The sequence below is a fragment of the Cydia fagiglandana genome, chromosome 1 (genome assembly GCF_963556715.1).
Source record: "Cydia fagiglandana chromosome 1, ilCydFagi1.1, whole genome shotgun sequence".
Classification (NCBI taxonomy): Eukaryota; Metazoa; Arthropoda; class Insecta; order Lepidoptera; family Tortricidae; genus Cydia; species Cydia fagiglandana.
The window spans coordinates 8,206,215-8,225,044 of NC_085932.1; the positions used below are offsets into that span (position 1 = coordinate 8,206,215).

The 18,830-nt window shown below is 36.7% G+C and overlaps 2 protein-coding genes across 2 annotated transcripts; one reads left to right on the forward strand and one right to left on the reverse strand.

Moving 5' to 3' along the window:
• Positions 1-292: 292 nt before the first annotated feature.
• LOC134663354 (uncharacterized) lies at positions 293-4,502 on the reverse strand. The gene is made up of 2 exons (XM_063519720.1): positions 3,963-4,502; positions 293-966 (listed from the first exon to the last, which is right to left on the reverse strand). The coding sequence occupies exons 1-2, from the start codon at positions 4,384-4,386 to the stop codon at positions 476-478; spliced, it is 915 nt and encodes a 304-aa protein (XP_063375790.1). The 5' UTR covers positions 4,387-4,502; the 3' UTR covers positions 293-475.
• An 8,326-nt stretch (positions 4,503-12,828) lies between these two features.
• LOC134670512 (protein apnoia) lies at positions 12,829-17,950 on the forward strand. The gene is made up of 3 exons (XM_063528328.1): positions 12,829-13,314; positions 17,274-17,449; positions 17,786-17,950. Exons 1-3 carry the CDS (start codon positions 13,209-13,211, stop codon positions 17,948-17,950), a joined length of 447 nt encoding a protein of 148 aa, XP_063384398.1. The 5' UTR covers positions 12,829-13,208.
• Positions 17,951-18,830: the final 880 nt, after the last annotated feature.

Genomic DNA, 18,830 nt, shown 5'->3' on the forward strand with positions numbered 1-18,830 from the left:
AATTATACGATCTTGAACATAGAAATTTCGTTATAAGGCTGACTACTGGTGCTTTTACCCTATGTAGAACCAACGCGTCTACCACATAGGGAAGTCTCCCAGAACCCCAACTACTAGAAATGTCAAAGCCTCCAAAGTGATGAAACCTATCCGACGCACAGAGACCTTCGTGGCTATTTCTTTCAGATTTCATTTTTTGTGTTTATGTTACACCGGGTTATTTCTCAGAGCAGAGATCATTTAACCGAGGCAAACTTATCTTATTTTCTCTTACATTACTAAAAATAAATAGTATCCATTTACAATGTAATATAATATACCTACCTACACTAAATTCGAGCAGCTGTTTTAAACGTTACATTTTTTTGTCTGTCGATATTTTTACAATCTGAGACAATTAGACAAGACAAGACTGTAATGTTCTTACAAAATAGTTTAAATTAAAGCACTGAGTATTCTGAATACAATTAAATATCTAATTTCTATGACGACGATTCCTCTTCCGTTTTTTATTGCCAATCCTCCTATTCTTATATCCGTGAATGTGAACAAATTTATTTTCATTGCCCAAAAATTCATCCATCCACTTGTGATTCGGCTCTTCGACAATATTATAGTTTTCTCCGTTGTTTATTTCTTCAAAGTTGTCTACAGTCTCATAGTTTTGCGTTTCATCGTGTTCATAATGTTTGTTTTTGTAGCCGTCATTGGTGTAGATGATTTTCTTGTGGTGATAATAGTTGTCGTTGAAGGCGTTGTTCCGGAGCAGCGTGAAGATGGCGCTGCTGAGCGCCATGTTGTTGAGCATGACCGTGCCCATGACCATCATCTTGAGCGCTGGCAACACGAACGGCAAGATGGCCGACATGATGAGTCCCGGTATGAGAAGCAGCGGAACTATCGAGTAGAACCGGCTTCTCAATTTCTTCATCGAGCTACGCGCAGACTCAACGTCATTGTCTGAAACTAAACACGAACATATCATATCATGTACCTTTTCGAATGTCTTCTACAACTAAGTATTATTAAATAAATAATTAAATCATATTTATTCGTTGCAACCATTACATTAGTTAAAAACATAAGTACCTAATACTAAAATTAGTTATACATACTTCGATTATCTTTGAGAAAAGGAAGGTATTTAACTTAGCAGAGACACTGCCGTGCAAGGATTAATATGATCCTCCTTGTGTATAAGCTAAGGGTATAAGTTACTCGTGCTTATAATTTAGCTAACAAAATATGTTCAAAAGGTGGAATTTGAAAACATGATCCACGAGGAAAATATGAACTAAGTAAGTATAACAAGAGTTAGCATTAGCATTAGGTAAATACCTCCATAAATATTCAAAATGTTCATTGAATTACTAAATAATATCTTTTAAAGTTTGCGCGCTTAAATGTCTGAAATAAAATAGAAAGCTTAATTTTAAAATAAGGAGTAAAAATGTTTTTATGAGAAGATTCCGTCCGATGGTTCTATTTGATTAAAAAGACAAGCACGTGGCTACACTGCCGTCATGCATTAAAGCCGTAACAGACATTAAAAATAGTACATTACGATACAACTGCGAAAAATAGTAAATTCGCAACGAGTGGCGATAAATTTGAAACACGACACGATCGAAGGGATAATTACCTCTATTCGCACATTTATCTATCATACAACGTTTTACAGTACATGTGGCCTTAAAATTTTCGACTTCGTCACGTAATGTGCCGATTAACGCACTAGTACGGTAAAGTAGCATCATATGATGCCTACCTACTATTATATATTCAAATTTTAAGGGCCATATGTACTGTAAAACGTTATACGATACATGTGCGAATAGGTAATACGCAACTCGTGTCGATTTAAAACACTCTCTTCAGTCGTAATTAAATTTATCGCCACTCATTGTGTTGTAAAGTATTACATTTGGAATTTACTTATTGTGCGAGAATACGATATAAACTATCGAATGAGTTCTCGGATGTTATTACAGTTATTATGCGTGGTGGGGCACTAAGGCCCAGTTGCACCAACCCCATTTAAGAGACTGATTAGTTAACGTCAAACAGCTGTAAAATATGAAATTTCCCATGCTAATAAATTTAAAGAACGTTTTAACAGTGACAAATGATTTGGTGCAAGAGACAAGATACAAATACACGACTACTCATTACTGTGAGCAACTTTTGTTATGACGTTTTGAGAGAAACTCTGAAATCGTAAAAAAAGATCAGTACGGATATGATGGTCATCCTTGTCTACGTGACAGCGTGATAAAACGGTGTCCGTCGCTTTCTATCCCACGGTGTTAAAAAGGGACAGTTATTTTGTCACGTGGATAAAGATGGATAGAGCTATCCATAATACGCAGGCTGGTGTTCCATATTATAATTCTACTCGATAATTGTATAAAGACCAGAGTTGTTTGTGATTTCTGAGCTACTGCTACAGTGAAAGTTGATCATAGCACGTACAATCGCGTACATATAGATATCCTGTCCGTATCACATTGTATTATTAATAGTTATTATACGGTCACTTTAATCTTGTGACAAATTGGAATACCATAAACTGACATTCAAATGCATATAGGTTAGTCAATGAACCACTTTAATTACAGTGAAATCTCGATAATCCGGCACTTCTATGGTCCGGTATACCTACCCAGTAATACGGCACGAAAATTGGGGTACTAATGATCATTCTATGTCCTAATTTATTATGTGCCGCTTACATTATCACACTTCAATCTCTTTATAAATGGCCAAGTTCCAGATAACAGTAGAATTTTATATTAATTTAGTATTTTAGTTAAATATATTTCAACGACATACTAAAAAACACGTCAAAATAATATTAAAATTTGCTCTACCTTCCAGTAATACGAATTCTCCAGTAATCCGGGTCTGTTGTGCCAGCATTAGTACCGGATTAGTGACATTGTACTGTAAGGCCCACTTGCACCATTCCACTAACCCGGGGTTAGCCGTTTAAACCATGGTTACCAGTACAGTTTGACACTGGGTTGACGGTTAAGCCGCTTAACCCCGGGTTAGTGGGATGGTGCAAGTGGGCCTAAGTAAGGTAAGGTGAGGTAAGACTATCACCGGGGCAAGACAGACACTTGTATGGAATCCTCATAAAATTTTGTCTTGCCTCGAGCAAAATAAACTAATTATAGTCTGAACCCACCTTACCTTACCTTATGTAATACATTTTCGAAAGCGGCGTGATTATTCATGGCTTAAGATAATTTTTAAGTAATCGTTTCCGATTATAGCTCAAACAGAATAAATACATGGTAATTAAATATATAAAAAACAGAAAGTCACGATTTAACATAAACAACATATTTTATTTATAAACCATGGTCAAAACTGCATTGATTAAATGGAAAGTAAACTTATGTGGTATAAATAGAATCGAGGTTCGCTTTCCATTACAGTGAAAGATTTTGAACCCGATTTCGAAATTGCAACTGAATTATTAAAGAGCGTACGAGTAGTTTAGGTAAGTACTCGCCGCATGCATTAATAAGCGCGTCAAGTGTGATTGGATGAAATTGCAGCTAAATAATTTGAATTACAAATAATAATTATTAAAAAGAATAATTCAATAATTCAAGTTTACAGTAGTAGTGAACGTTATAATGTTATCCTTTAATATAAGCTTTTTAATCATACCATTAAAATCGTTGTAAATGTCTGAGAGCACACTAATCTGAATAAATATGTTTTTTGCAAATGTTTGTTGTAATATGGTATACGGTTTTTTATTTCAACTAATAATCACTTTACGCGTTTAAGTTTTATAGAATACGTAGGTTAGAATGAGCTAGTCATCTGAATTAGGTAATAATTGTTAGGTAGTCGTATTTTTCTGTTAACTATTGTATATATATCACGTATGTTATAGGTACTTAACTGAAAAATGAATAGGTATGATATAAGTAGGTAATGCTTACCTGAATAGACATCCACATTGAGTGCCCCGTTTTCCCTAGAGTTCAGCTGTAACGAGTACCCAGAACCTACGTTTAACTTCAGCGATCTAAATTGAAGCAACTTTTCCGCGCCATCACACAGTTCTGAATAAATCTGGTCATCAGAGGTATTAGCGAATTTCTGCCATGGAAACCTCTCGACGTCCTCTGTTAGGTTGAATGTTTGTTCCTTGTTGTTGAGTAGGTGTTCGGCGGCGTTTGAAGCGCGCCAGGCGCTCAGTGCGCTCAAGCATTTCGCGGGGCCGAGTGCCTGGCCGCATGTCACTAGTTTCCCGACCGGCGTGCCTTCGATACGCAGCGCGGCGAGCACTTCGGGCGGCACGCCGAGCGCGCGAGCGCACACCGCCCACAAGCCGAGTGTGAGAATGGCAACGAAAGCGCGCATCGCCGTGGACTGAACCGCAAGATAACTCGGTCGCTCGTACTACTCACACCACTTGGAAGGGACTTTTCGCCCGTCGGGCCACTGACATTCTGTTATGTATCGAGCAGTATGCACCTGTTCAGAAACACTTTCGCAGATATATCTAATTTAAGATTTTAACTTGACTCTGTCCTTGTTGTGTCCTCTATTTTATATTTTATTTGTATGTAGGTATTAGGGACGGCTACTACCGTCTATGTATGTAACTATAAGGCTAGATGGTAATCTATCGTCATGAGCTCAAAACACATCAACAAGGTGAACAGAAAGCCTCTAACTCGTCATAATGACAGTGTTTGTAGACGTTGTAGGCAACAAACGCAGGATAAACTACCCTATTGCCGACTTGGTACTTACTTTAGTTCGGTTAGTAAATACACAAAGACATCCATCCTAAAGACCTCGGGCAGCGTAGTTTAACTGTTTATCTATATGCATATGGGCTTCGATTATCTTTGAGAGTAATATTATAAAAAAATATTGATTCGGTTCGTTTGCAGCGGCATGAAGCGCCGAAGGTCGGTTTGCTAAGGCAAGTAGGTAACATATTGTCAAATTTTATGTGGTGAATAATGATTAAAAACAATACTGCTCCCAGAGAAAGGTGGGTTAGGGTTATATTTTTTTGACACTAAAAACGAAACTGGTCCCAGAGATCTTAGGTAGGTTAGGGTTATTTTTTTTGATGACCCTAAAAACGAAACTGCTCCCAGAGATAGGTAGGTTAGGGTTATTTTTTTATGACCCTAAGAACGAAACTGCTCCCAAAGATAGGTAGGTTAGGGTATTTTTTTTTGATGACCCTAAAAACGAAACTGCTCCCAGAGATAGGTTGGTTATTATGGTTATATATATAATCAAATCAAGGTATACCAATCAATAAATTTGACGAAAACATAATTGACATCTTAAAAAATCCCAGATAATAATTTGTCTATCAATAATTTATCAAATCATTAGTTGGGAAATTATATCAATGCGAAACGTTGAGTTGGGACATAATAATTTGACCAAATAAAATTATGGGATACGTATTTCGGGGAGTTAAGAATTTGCTAAATAATTTTCGTCGAAACATTAGTAAACCGTACATACACTCTTATTGCAGACTGTACCCACGTTTTTTATGGCATTTGTTGTGGTGTGGCATGTGTTGTAGAAATGTAAAACTAAAATTTTGCGTCATTGTGAATCTTGTACATTGTCTGCATCAGTCAGTGTTGGTGAAAAAAACATACCACACCACAATTTTATGTATATTATAAATATATACTTCGCCGGTTCGTTATTAGCTTTATTCGATTTTTTAATTATTAAATGTGAGTGTAAGGAGCAGAAAAACTTGCGAGCATATATTTGGAAGCTCCTAATTCTTATACCTAATACGAATAATTAAACAAACAAAAACAAAATCATGCGGAGGTGCATATTTGTGCTTAGACTTCAAATTACTTATGTGAAAATATTTTCTATAATGTTAATAATAATGTTTATGTGTCATGTCATTCACGTGTCATTGTTAATGGCAGGTGCCCAGATGTCTTTGCAATAACCCAGTCTCATTATCCACCCAAACTTCAATCCAAAGACCGTTACGTTATAGGTACCTACTGTACTTTTTCTACAGTCCCAATGCCTGCTGCGGCCGGATTATGGGGTGTCTACTGTTGCGCCTCTGAACGGGTTCCAACCGGCGCTCTACATGACATTAAAGCTCTCCATGGGGCCTCTACGGTCTACGTGTTGGATCTATATCCCCACGCATTCAAAAGACCGGGATATAGGCCCGTGAAATCCAAAGGAGATAATGTTTACAAATGTTATTCAGAGAGGAAAATGGGGACTACACTTCTGTAGTCTGACAAGTCTTGATGTCTGACAAGTCACGATCCGGCATTTGCGGCATAGCAGGAAATGGCCTATTTTGCCAAAAGCGAGCGCATTAGCATACGGCGGCCGACGGTCACGGACGGACTGCCGTCGCGCGCCGGCGCCTACGCACTGCTCGGATTTCTCTGCCACCGCTACGTGCGGCGACTTCATTACTCGGGTCTAATTATGCGACAAGACGATGCGACACTTCAATTCACTTCATATGTTTTATTAAAGGATAAAACAAGCTTCAATCAAATCATCACTTCTAATGGCACTGAAGTAGGTATACACGGTGTAATATGAGGAAACCGAATAATTCTAACCACGCATTTCTGAGGTCAAAAGAAGTAAAAAATGTAATATGAGTTTAAGTCAATTTCGCAATAAAATTTTTTGTTTTGTTTTGTTTTTTTTTTCAATTTTTTGAATGTATTTGCAGAGATGTGACTTATTTGAAATACTTGTATTTAAAATGCAAATACAAAATGCAAAATACCTATTTTGTATTTTGTATTTAAATACCTTTTGAAGAAAACTATTTTGTATTTTATTTGAAATAGTTTTTGGGACCTATTTTCTATTTTCAAAATACAAAATACTTTATAGTAGGTAGGTAGGAGTTACTATCTCTTCTGATGTTACAATCCTGGCAACTCTCTCATTTTTTTAACATGGAACTGTTGAATCTGTTTAGTAACGTCGCACATGACCACAAGCGTAGCGAGTGGTTAAAAAAGTGGAATCTTGAGTGTTGGGAGAGTTTCAAGGCACGAGATGAGAACAAACTTTTCTGCCCTGGTGAAACACAAACGTGACGTTTTCATCACACTAACGAGAGGCATTATACTAGCTGTGAAACATTACAAATTAATGCTTTAAAAGTTGGCCGATAAAAACCATCATCCATACCTACATCCTACCGGTTAATATGAGCAAACAACTAGAAATTTGCACTTTAGATAGAGGATTGATTTCAAAGAATAAAGAGAGTCTTTTCAACTCGGAAATTCCGAGTAATACTTTTTAATTCAGACTAGGTATTCACGACTCAGAGTACCTTTTATCGAAAAGTATTTGTATTTTAAAAAAGTATTTTGAAAATACCTATTTCGTATTTTGTATTTAAATACAATTTCAAAAACTATTTTGTATTTTGCATTTGAAATAGTATTATCAAGAAAGTATTTGTATTTTGTATTTAAATACTTTTTATAAAGTATTTTTCGCATCTCTGTGTATTTGTACATAAAAAATAAATGTTATTGGTAAACTAGTCACTTAAAATTGATTTTTACATTTTTTTTTTCGTTAATCTTACTTTTTGCAAAGTGTTACTTGTCACTTTTTGACATCTATCAATAAGGATATTTAGACTACGTCCCATAGCAGCAACATCACCATCAAAAAGGCCTTTTCCACTATGTAACAATAAAAACTTATTTTTTTTTACATTAGTAATATCTCTAACTAGGCGAATATCAAAAAAGTCTATAGGACATTTTTGTCTCTAAATATGATCAGGAATACGCTGTTAAAATTATTCGGTTTACTCATGTTACACCGTGTATTGTTTATTTACACGTTAGGGCATTTGATTGATTGATAAATTTTGCACTAGACCGTAATTTTATGTGCCTAGGTTTATTCTCACTAAAAATTTGACAATTCACTTATATTTGAGAACTTAAAACTACACAACTACATTTATTTTGCATGAAATAAGCGAAAGAATTAATAACATGGAGGGTATTTAAACATAGGTACAGTAAAATAAATTGTGGAGACTGGTCTGTTTAAGCTAACACGAGCTATTATACTTAGTAACTTAATTTTTATTAATTACAGTGAGACGCCTCATTCTGTTCTCGTATGTTTCTTTTCTCTTAATGAATGTATTAATTATACAGGATATTGACTCTTGGAGACCCTATACATCTCTAAGGATAACTTGATAAACTATATAATCTTATAGTTCTGACACCTAGAGGCATTTACACCTCTAAATATTATAGATTTTCTTTCGTGTGTTTTTTTATCTGTATTTTGTATGTAATTCGACATTAAGAGACCATATACATCTCTTAGTAATTGTAATACGTTAGATTGAATTGTTAGTTTTATTTTATAAAATAGTTGATGTTATTATTTTTGCTTTTATGTAAATTCAATGTTGACGTATAAAAGTGCCCTTGTGGCCTATTTGCTGAATAAATGTTGATGTTTGATGTTTGATAAAATCTGCCGGTACACTTAAACAAAACAAGGTGATTAGTGGTGCATACAATACACAGTTAACATTCCGTTTACCTGAAATGATGTACACAAAACGTTTTGTAGTTGACAGTAAGCTAAGGCCCAGTTAAACCTATTTCCCAGGTTCGTAATAACTATATGTCACCGGGGATCATCCCTGTACTGGTCAGTATAATGCATAAGTAGACCGTAGGTGTCACGAATATCGAGACTTGTTTTTAGTTGCTATTAAATATTCAAATATCGATCTTCGATCTATTTAAGTTAGGGTCTCTTTTATAATGGTAATTTTATTGTAGCTTACGTGGAGTGTCATACATAATACTTCAAAACGCCGAATGCCATTTTGTTCTCATGAGTGACGTTTACTATATCAGAAACAAGTGTTCAATTTGCACTTCACATTTGACGTGTCTTTGTTACTGTTGTTCATCTGTTATTGCACTGATAATATGACGTTGACGACACAAGGTCACAAGAAGGGCGGCTGCTTTTTGGCGCGAATATTTATCGTTTAATTTTTTTTATCATTATGTTTATGTTTAATAGATTTTGAGTTACGCGGGGGTGGCTCCAAATGTTCGTGGCATAGTAGACTAGTGCGAGCGAGACACTGATAAGAGTGATAAGGCAGTCGTGGCAAGGCTACTGTTTCTTAAGATAACTGTCACTAAACAAAAGGCAAAAGGAACGTTATTAATTCAGAGTCCGTCCGAATTAAAATTTTAGACTGGAAATTAAATGACAACTGGAAATTAGACCTTAGATTACTAGACGAATTGTTATAGAGGAGCGGAATTTCCTGATACAGGTATTTCTTTACCTAATAGGAAGTCTCTACCTTATTGTCATATTGTGAAAAGTTTTTAAGGAAATAAATATATTTTGATTTTTGAATACATATTTTTGATAAAAAAAAAGTGAACGGAATTATCATTGCTATTTCTTAACCCGCTTCATAAATTAAATCAACAATAAATCACATTCAGAGCTTGAGAAATGAAAACTATTTTGTTTAGGCATATTTTATTTACAGTAGAAAAGTGCGGGAACCATTGAAATCCATTAATATTTTATTGAGCCGAGTGTTACTTTACGAAGATCCAAAGTACTTAATTAATATTAATTTGCTGACTACCTAAATCAAAACGTGCTAAATAATTAAAAGGGGTTACGCGCCAGGTAATTGGAAAGGAATAAAAGATTTGGCGCGCCGTGCGTAACTTGCGACGGAAGATATAATATATCGCACAGGTTTAAACGTTATAACTTCAGTTATTCTGAAAATATGGTATCACTAGCTACTTATTTTATAAAAAATTGGCTGCGGGCTCGTCTGACTCTTAATCAAGGCTCGGAACAGGTTTTTCCTTATTTGATTTTTCAAGGGGACACTCTAATAATACGAAGTTGTTACCTACCCAAGATTTAGTCTTACGTATAAGCATAAATAATTAAAAATATTGGCTTATATCGGGGTTTAACAAAACAACCGATTTCGAGCCCTGCTCTTAATTCAAATGAAATGGCAATTGGTAGATTTGGGTACTAATTACAACTCTGAGAATTGGACGAGTGGCTCTCTCCGTCCGTAGTTATTTGTTTAATTATTTGGGATCACTAGAAAATAAAATTAATTGGAAATACCTAAGCTATTTCCGATGGCGGTATTGAGGAACCTGATCAAATTAAAATAGTAGGAAAGTCAGACGGTTAATTTGGAGCCGTTACCCCCAAGTTAATTTTAGTCCATACCCCTTATTCAAATACAAACACTTATTTTAAATTAAATAAAAACTTACTTATGTAAATTGTAAACATTTGACTGCCAGTAGAATAATCCGTAAGAATTGAGCATATGTACAATCGCCATCAGATAAATCGGAGCGGCCAAGGTTTCAAATATCGGGCCCAAATATCAGATATTTCATAATTATAAAATTAATCATAAATTTACACGCCTCTATTATCAAGGCGATAGGATGCCTGATTAGATAATTTTGAGCACCTCGGACGTTCCCATATATCTGATTGCGACTGTACTTGTAACATAACTAATAATTTAAATGTAATCTCGATGAATAATTTCTTTTTCTAATCTTCATGTAGGTATTGTCAGAATTAAACCGTTTAAGTATCATTTACAAATGAGTGCAAACAAAGTAGGTGACGCCATCACAATGCGGTCTAAACTAAAGCTTTTTTTTTATCCTTCCTTTCTATCCTGGTTATGACAGATCATGACGTAACTTAATTTCTTTTACAGTCGAAAATTGCTAATTACAAAGCCGAAAACTTTACTAAGATCGTGGATTTGATTTCTAAAGAAAATCTAGCACCAACTAACGACAATTAGTAGAAAATTCTGTTTGCTTGCCTCATTATAAACATAAAATAACGTATTTTATGTGAACAGTAATAGCGGTCGTTAACTAAAAGTGCTTTATGACATTCGTGCGTGACATGCAACTGGGTATTCAAATTCCTGACGGATTTCATTGTATTTTACCGTGTGTACCAAAGAAGAAATGTGGAAATCTCCCACAAATTAGAGACTACTGGAGCAAAACCATTTACGCCCCGATGCAAACAATGGTTATCATTCTTATCAATCAATCTTCGGATATTAAGTATGGCTCATTAATATTGTCGATTTTTCCGCCAACGGCAAGGTTTTACAAGGCACGTGCTTTATGAAGACAAATGGCTGTGAATCAATATATTTCTACCTACTACCTACTACCTACAACCAGGACAAAACAAACTTACTATCAAAAGTACCTGGGCGATCGAGCTTTGCTCGGAAAACATATAAAAACTCAAAAATGCGCGTTTCCCCAGAGATAAGACCTAGCTAGATCGATTTTTCATCCCCGAAAACCCCGATAGGCACCTATACGATATAAAGAGTAGCAAGATGAAAAATATGACACATAATTCGATTTTTGTAGGATCATTGCGTACCACATTGCCTTTCAGTGAAGTTTACACTTTGTCCGACCGGCCGCCCATATGTCCTGCTGGTAAACTCCGTTAAAACTCATGAAAGCTCATACTGGCCCGTAAAGTTACACAAAAAGCATTGTAGTAGTACTGTACCTACTAACTACTTGAAAATGTTTGGGCCGCCGGCGGCGCACGTGGCGCTGAGAGTTTTAACTTTTAGCATTGTCAATAGAAGGGGCCTTGTCGTTAAATATCGTTATATATATTTTTGATAAAACAAATAATGAAATTCCCAAAATATGGCTACCCTATCAAGCCTATCTGACATAGGTACCCGTTATGCGATGTTACTATCCACCATATGCCAACAGCGTATACTATCATATTTCGGACACACAGTGCGCAGAGGTGACGAAAGTTTGGAAAAACTGATAGTGATTGGACACACCGAAGGCAGGAGATCACGCGGTCGTTCACCAATAAGATGGACCGATCAAGTTAAAGACTCGTCATCCTCTGCTTTCTACACGGTCGTCAGAGACGCGTTGGACAGAAACCGGTGGAGACAGATCATCCGCTCCAGATGCAACGCTGATACTGACCACGATCCTCAGACATGAGGGACCGACCAAAGAGAGAGAGATGCGATGTTACTAACGTAAGTTTTGTAATTAAGAAGACAATATGCGGATGGCGATAAGAACAGTAGGTACCTATCCGTAGGAACACTTACAAGTTTACATTAGGATTTCTTCAAGATCAGTCATTCTACAGCCGCTGCTCTCCAGCTTGGGCATGCGCCGGCGCCGAGACAGTTTGGAATTCCTATTTTCTTTGACAAGTGACAATTATCTGCCAAAGAGAAGTGTTAATTTAAGATAATTTAAACCTTATTTAACTTAAACGCAGTGTTAAATCCTAATAAGCAACCTAATGAACAATTACTTTTTATCAAATTAGTAGTAGTAGTAGTAGTACTAGAGTAATTCTGTGAATTCTGCTTAGTCGGAAATTGAACGTCAATCAGATTAATTTAGATCCGCTGGTAGCCAAAGTGTTCGTCGTGAATAACAGCCAATTTCACATTGAAAGGAAAGCTCTTGCTATGGACGCGACCCAACCAGGTGTATGAAATTAGTTGAAGAATCGGTCTTTACCGATCAGTAAACTGGATCTATTTGATTTCCACCAAAAGGTCGATCGATCCAATTAGTAAAACGGAATCATACAATTAAAGGTTTCAAGGTTTTATAAATTAGCATTTATACAACTTTGTAAAGCCTAAAGCCAGATCAAAAGAAAAAGAGCCAACCGCTCAATCCAAACGGAATAATTTAATTATTGAGCTCGTTTATGAATATGTAAGTAGACGCGGCGATAATGACATGGGCTCACGCGTCCGTGTTTCTCACTTTCAATTATGCCGATAAGGATCAGAAGTCGTTGTCGATGTCCAATATGTCCATGGGGAGCACTGGGCCCGTTAATGATTCAACATTAGTCGATCAGGGCCGGGGATCGGGGACAATTTCAACAGTCACGCGCTGTACTTTCTTTACCCATCGTGACTTTGGTCTCGCCGACCATTGTCTTCGCAGGACACTTTATATCCTGGGTGCATGTCAAATTACAATCAGTCATAGTTTAGCGACCGACTGGCGATCGTCCTTTCTTTTAATTGCAGTGCAGAAGTGTTGTGGGTGGCCGATATGTGTAACAAATTCACCGTGTTGTCCCTAGCCTACGTGGCTGTATTCGTAGGCTTAGTGCAATGTGAGGAAGATGCTTCAAACTTGACGGAAATTTTGAGCAGTGGTAAATACATTATATTCTACTTACAAACTCTACGTTTCTTAAAATGTTTGTAGGTAGGTACTTTATCAGTTTTTAATATAATTGTATGTGTGTAAGTATAAGATTTTCCTTATTCATTGGGTAAGGTAGAAGTACTAGTGCTCGACGCTGCACTAGTATTCGACATGGGCACATTATGATTATGTCAAAGTGACAAGGATTAAATTTGAATACAGAAAAATCTACGCCGTTCAAATTTAACCTATATTACTTTCACATAAAGTGCCCATGTCGAATACTAGTGCAGCGTCGAGCACTAGTACTTCTACCTTACTAAGTTTGCCAGCATATTGAACAAAAATAAATAGGTCTACAAAAAGTCCTTACTAGTGCGATAATTAGCAACATTACGTGACTATGTCGAAAATTTAAACTTATTTATTTAATTTGAAATGGCGCTCTAATTAACGGCTCTAGTTTCGACAATGTAGACTAATCTAAAATAATCTGTTTAATCCAGCGTAATTTTTCTTAATTTAGGAAACCAAGGAACCATATTAACTTGACTCTAGGTATACTCGTATGTCGCATAGATAATTAATTTTACAAGGTAACGAAGATATCACACTTGGCTAGAAAGACTTTAACGAGCGTGAAAATGAGGTATTCTGAAGTGATATTCGCACAGTGTGGCCAGTAATTAAAAAGATTACGTACTAATTAATATGTATTTATACATAGAGCACACACTTAATAGCTGTTGTCTCTTAACAGAAAGCCTTGTTTTAACTTACAGTAATCATAAGTTACGTTCTTTGATTGCGAGTACCAACCAAGTAATCTGCTTAATTTTACTTTGAATGAGCTACAATACTATACAATGTCATACATTGAGCATATGGGAAAATTGTTAGTTAGAAACATGCAATGAATGTTCGCATGACCACCTGACTTATACGTAGATACTGAGTGTCTTAATGTTCCTTTATTACTACTATTATGTGAGAGAACTTAAGAATTCTCATACTTTTACAGTCAAATGAGGAATGCAAACAATGGAGTAGGTAAGTACCTTGTGACAATTTGTCCCGTATGGAACTGTGGTTAAGAAATTATTAACTCCGGGTTTTCCAATAAGTATTGCCCCGCTACTGCTAACAACATTCTTCAATACAACTGGTAAAAATATTAAAAAATTTACAAGATAGATTTACGTATTCTCCGATATAAATACATACCTATATTGAATAAATTACTTTTCTCAAAAATGGACGGCAAAGTCGACTTTGCCGTCTAAAAAATAGGTCGCGAAGCGCGTAGTTTATGGTCAGTCAAAAATTAAAAAGTTAAAAACATTGCAGTCTCGATTTTGGGACTGCAATGTTGCATACAAATTCCATTATTTGTCGAGTTCCAAACTTTTTAAAAGTTGAAATGGCCATATCAAATGAAGGCACAGGCCCATTAAACAGCCAAACAGATGATTAGTACCGCGACTATTTAGGTGTCTCAAATAGGTTGGCGCATTTTCGGCAGAAAAATACACTTCTATTTTTTTATTAAAAAAATAAAAAGGCGGCAAGGGCTTTTTTCTGTGAAAATATATACGTAAGAACGTTGCTTTTGTAAAATATTTCTATAATATTTATATGTCTTGCAAGTTGCACCATTTTTGAGAAAAGCACTATATATGACTCGGCTGGAAGGCTACTTGCTGGCTTCGGATTCAATTAAACGGACTCCCAAGGTCGTCCGTTTAAAACGAATCCTCAGCCTGCAAGTAGCTACTTCCGAGCCTCGACAATAATGTACTAATTATCTACACACATGTCATTAGTGCTCTATAATACGTTCAGAAACCGTAGGAAATGACAAGCTTTATTACAATCAATTTTACTATGAGAACTTTCTTATCTGTGGTAGTAGGAAAATTTGTACTTTAATGTACATAACGTTATAGATTTTTGTAGGTTATGAGTTTAAATTTGGAACAGCAGTCAAAACTCAAGTAGGTCTCTATTCTAGTATCCATAGATATTAAAACAGTTATCGATACGAAACGTCAATTTAGTATGTTTTTTAAATATAAACCGCACGACATTTGATCTCGAGTGACATGAGAATAGGGACTTCATTCTTTTGTCTAAAATTTAAAAAAACTAAGGTTGTGTGACATGCGTGAAAAAAGTTTTCATTCACCACCATTTGACGTACTGGCCGCGTAGCCAAGATGCCAATCGCTAACGCTCCGTAGCGATCGAAACGCAACTGTCACTGTCACACTAATGGGGAAGAGTGATAGAGATACATAATGCTTTTCGTTGTCGAAGCGATAGCGATTGTAACCTTGGCTAGGCGGCCAGTTTATCTTTTAGTTAGTTTTAAGTATGTGTTTAGATAAAGTAGTGTATGTAACTGTACATAATTAGGCATTAAAACACTCGTGTGATCCTATTAAGAAACTCACTAACGTTCGTTTCTTAAACCCACACTCGTATTTTAATGCCTCTCATTATGTAGCAGTCACATAAACTACTATTACACGATCGGGTATGTAGGAAAATATACTTTCACAAGCCAACTCTGGCACTAGAAAAGGACGCGGAATTCAAGTATGGGATATTTATCCTTCACGCCAACATTTTCAAATTAGCCGGCTTTTTCTTTTTCGGCTTGTTCATTACGGCGGATTATCACGCCGACCCCGTTTTATAGGTATTTTATTAGTAAATATGTATGTATGTACCTACCTATACTTCATACTTAAAGACGAATTGCTAAGACTCAGCACTTAATTACAAGTTTAAGTACCTATGTAATACACGTGTATCTTTTTTTTATACATATTTGATACTTGATAGGTATTTACCTATTTACTAGTATTTACTGGTTGCCAAGTCTAATACCCAAAGATATTATTGACAATGAAAACTGATGACGAACAAACGAAAGCAAATAAGTACCTATAAAAAGTCTGTAAAAATATCGGCCAAGTGCGAGTCGATCTCGCGCACGAAGGGTTCCGTACCATTACGCAAAAAACGGACAGACGGACGGACAGCGAAGTCTTAGTAATAGGGTCCCGTCTTTACCTACCCTTTGGGTACGGAACCCTAACAATGCAATCATGTCGATTCTGAGCTCGTTAGAAATCGAAAGAAACATTCAGAAATTTAAACCCTAATACAGCAAAAATATTTTTTTACGGAAACTAATAGGATTATAATGGGTGTGTCTATCTTTGTTTTCGCATGTTGATGGACATAGCCACTCACATGCTTTTGGGTAATGGCTCTTCTACACGATGGGCCAACGCCGGCCACTCCAAGGGACGCATTTATGCGTTAGAGGGAGCAAGTGATATTGCTATCTCATTCTACCGCATGGCTGCGTCCCTTGGAGTGGCCGGCGCTGGCCCATCGTGTAGAAGAGCCATAAAAGGTATGCATTAAAATGCGTCCTTTATTAAGTTCGTCGCAATTATTGTCCTTGATTCTGCCTTTTCTCGCCCCCGGCCTTAATATAGAGGATGCCTCTATATGTATATACAAATACAACGATCACAGTAATATGGTTATAATGGTCTTAGATTAGGTATAGCTTTTTATGACGTTCTGACATTTAGGAGAAGCGCGCTTTCTGGTAGACGACCTATACGTACTCTCTGCATCTAATTGCCTATTCAAGTCGAAATATTTCAAACGCAGAAATAGCATTTTGTTGTTTTAATGTGACTTTCTTAGAACGTCATCGCCATGGCGAGGATAATTTATTTGAGCTTATTTATTTTGTTTTTATAACTAGAAATTAGAGATCATGTAGGTACAGTCGCCATCAGATATATCGGAGCGGTCAAGGCGCTCACAAATATCTGAACACGCCTCTATTGTCAAGGCGTTAGAGTTCGTGTTCAGATATTGTGAACAACTCGGCCGCTCCGATATATCTGATGGCGACTGTACCTACTCATGTGTTTACAGCAGAGGAGAGCGTAGGCCGTACATTCGGCCACAACGCGCTGAAGCGGCTCTCGTTCATCTTCTTGCCGGTGATGTTCACGCTGGGTGTCATCTCCACGCTGCTGATGGCGCTCGCTGTCATCTCCGTCAAGAACTTGGCCATCGGCGTTATGCTGCTCATTGTCTCCGTCAGTCAGGTATGATCAAAATTTCGATTATGATGATGCATAATCTGCTTAAGCCGGTTCCACATTTTAAACATTTCACGCTTATATCCACGTCACGTACTGCTGAGGCGTTATTTAGCCCGAAAGTTACACGATCGTAATCATAATTGCTACAAATAGTTATGATAGCTCCGCTCGTTACTCGTCCATTATTCGGCATAAGTTCAGCCCGTCGAAAGGAGTTTTCGGCACAAACTTCAACTCACAAAAGCGCTCAAACGCACAACTCCATATTAAAAACCACACGCCCGAGATATAAACTCGATTTACCTATGCCATGCCACTAATGATGGTTACTGACTTCAGGCCGTATCGCGTTTGTTCCTGGCGGCGGCGCCAGCGTCCCCGCTGGTGCACCTGCACCCGCGCGCCGAGCTGCTCCCCGCGCCCGTGGCCGCGCCCTGGCCCGCGCCCGGGCCTCTGCTCTCGCCCTGGGCCCGGTCCGACAACGACGCTACCATCTCCGACTAAATACTAAGGGCCAGTTACACCAACCACATTTGAGACTGATCAACGTCAGCCGGCGAGCCCCGGCGCTTTAATATGAAACTTTCCATAGATAAAAATTTAGCGAACTCTTTAACGATACGAACAGTTTGGTGCAACCGACCCTAATATAATATAACCCGCCACACTAATAAAAATATACACATAGGTAGGTACACAACCTCTAAAATTGCATTGCCACTTATGAAAGAATTCAATTTATATTTTGCAACTATGCAGCTCGCTGGACATTCTTCGCAAGGTCCTATGAAAAGAAAAACAATGAGTACTTTCTTTTGACGCATATTCGAACACTTAACGAGTATTTCCGAAATTTCAGCTAGAGACAGGGCTAAAAATAAATTAAATTGTTAGGTAGATATTTTATTAATAAGTATCTGTACCAATTAGCCGTAGCATCTACAAAAAGGCGACTTAAAGAGAATGATATTAATTTGATTTGAAAACTAATACTCAGAAATCTAACTGGAAGACATAATTAATGTAACTGGAAATTCTCTTTAGACTGTAAAGAGGATTTATTTATCTTTTAATTAAATTAGAATTCCTAGTAAGAACTGATAAAACGATCTTCTTTTTTATCAACAAAATCTGTAGAATTAAACAGATTGAAAATTTGGTACTCAATCATGTTATTCAAATATAAAAACATACCTCAATAGTTATAAGTTCTATCTACCTTTTTCAGTCTTTGCATTTGTTAGAATAGTTATTTAATTTATTTTATTTATTTATTTGTACCTGCATTCAGAATATTCAGCTGATATGTATATTAGTTTCGTCTGTCTCTCACGAACTCGTTTTGTGGCAGATAGACGACGAAAGAATGTTGATTACACCTAGT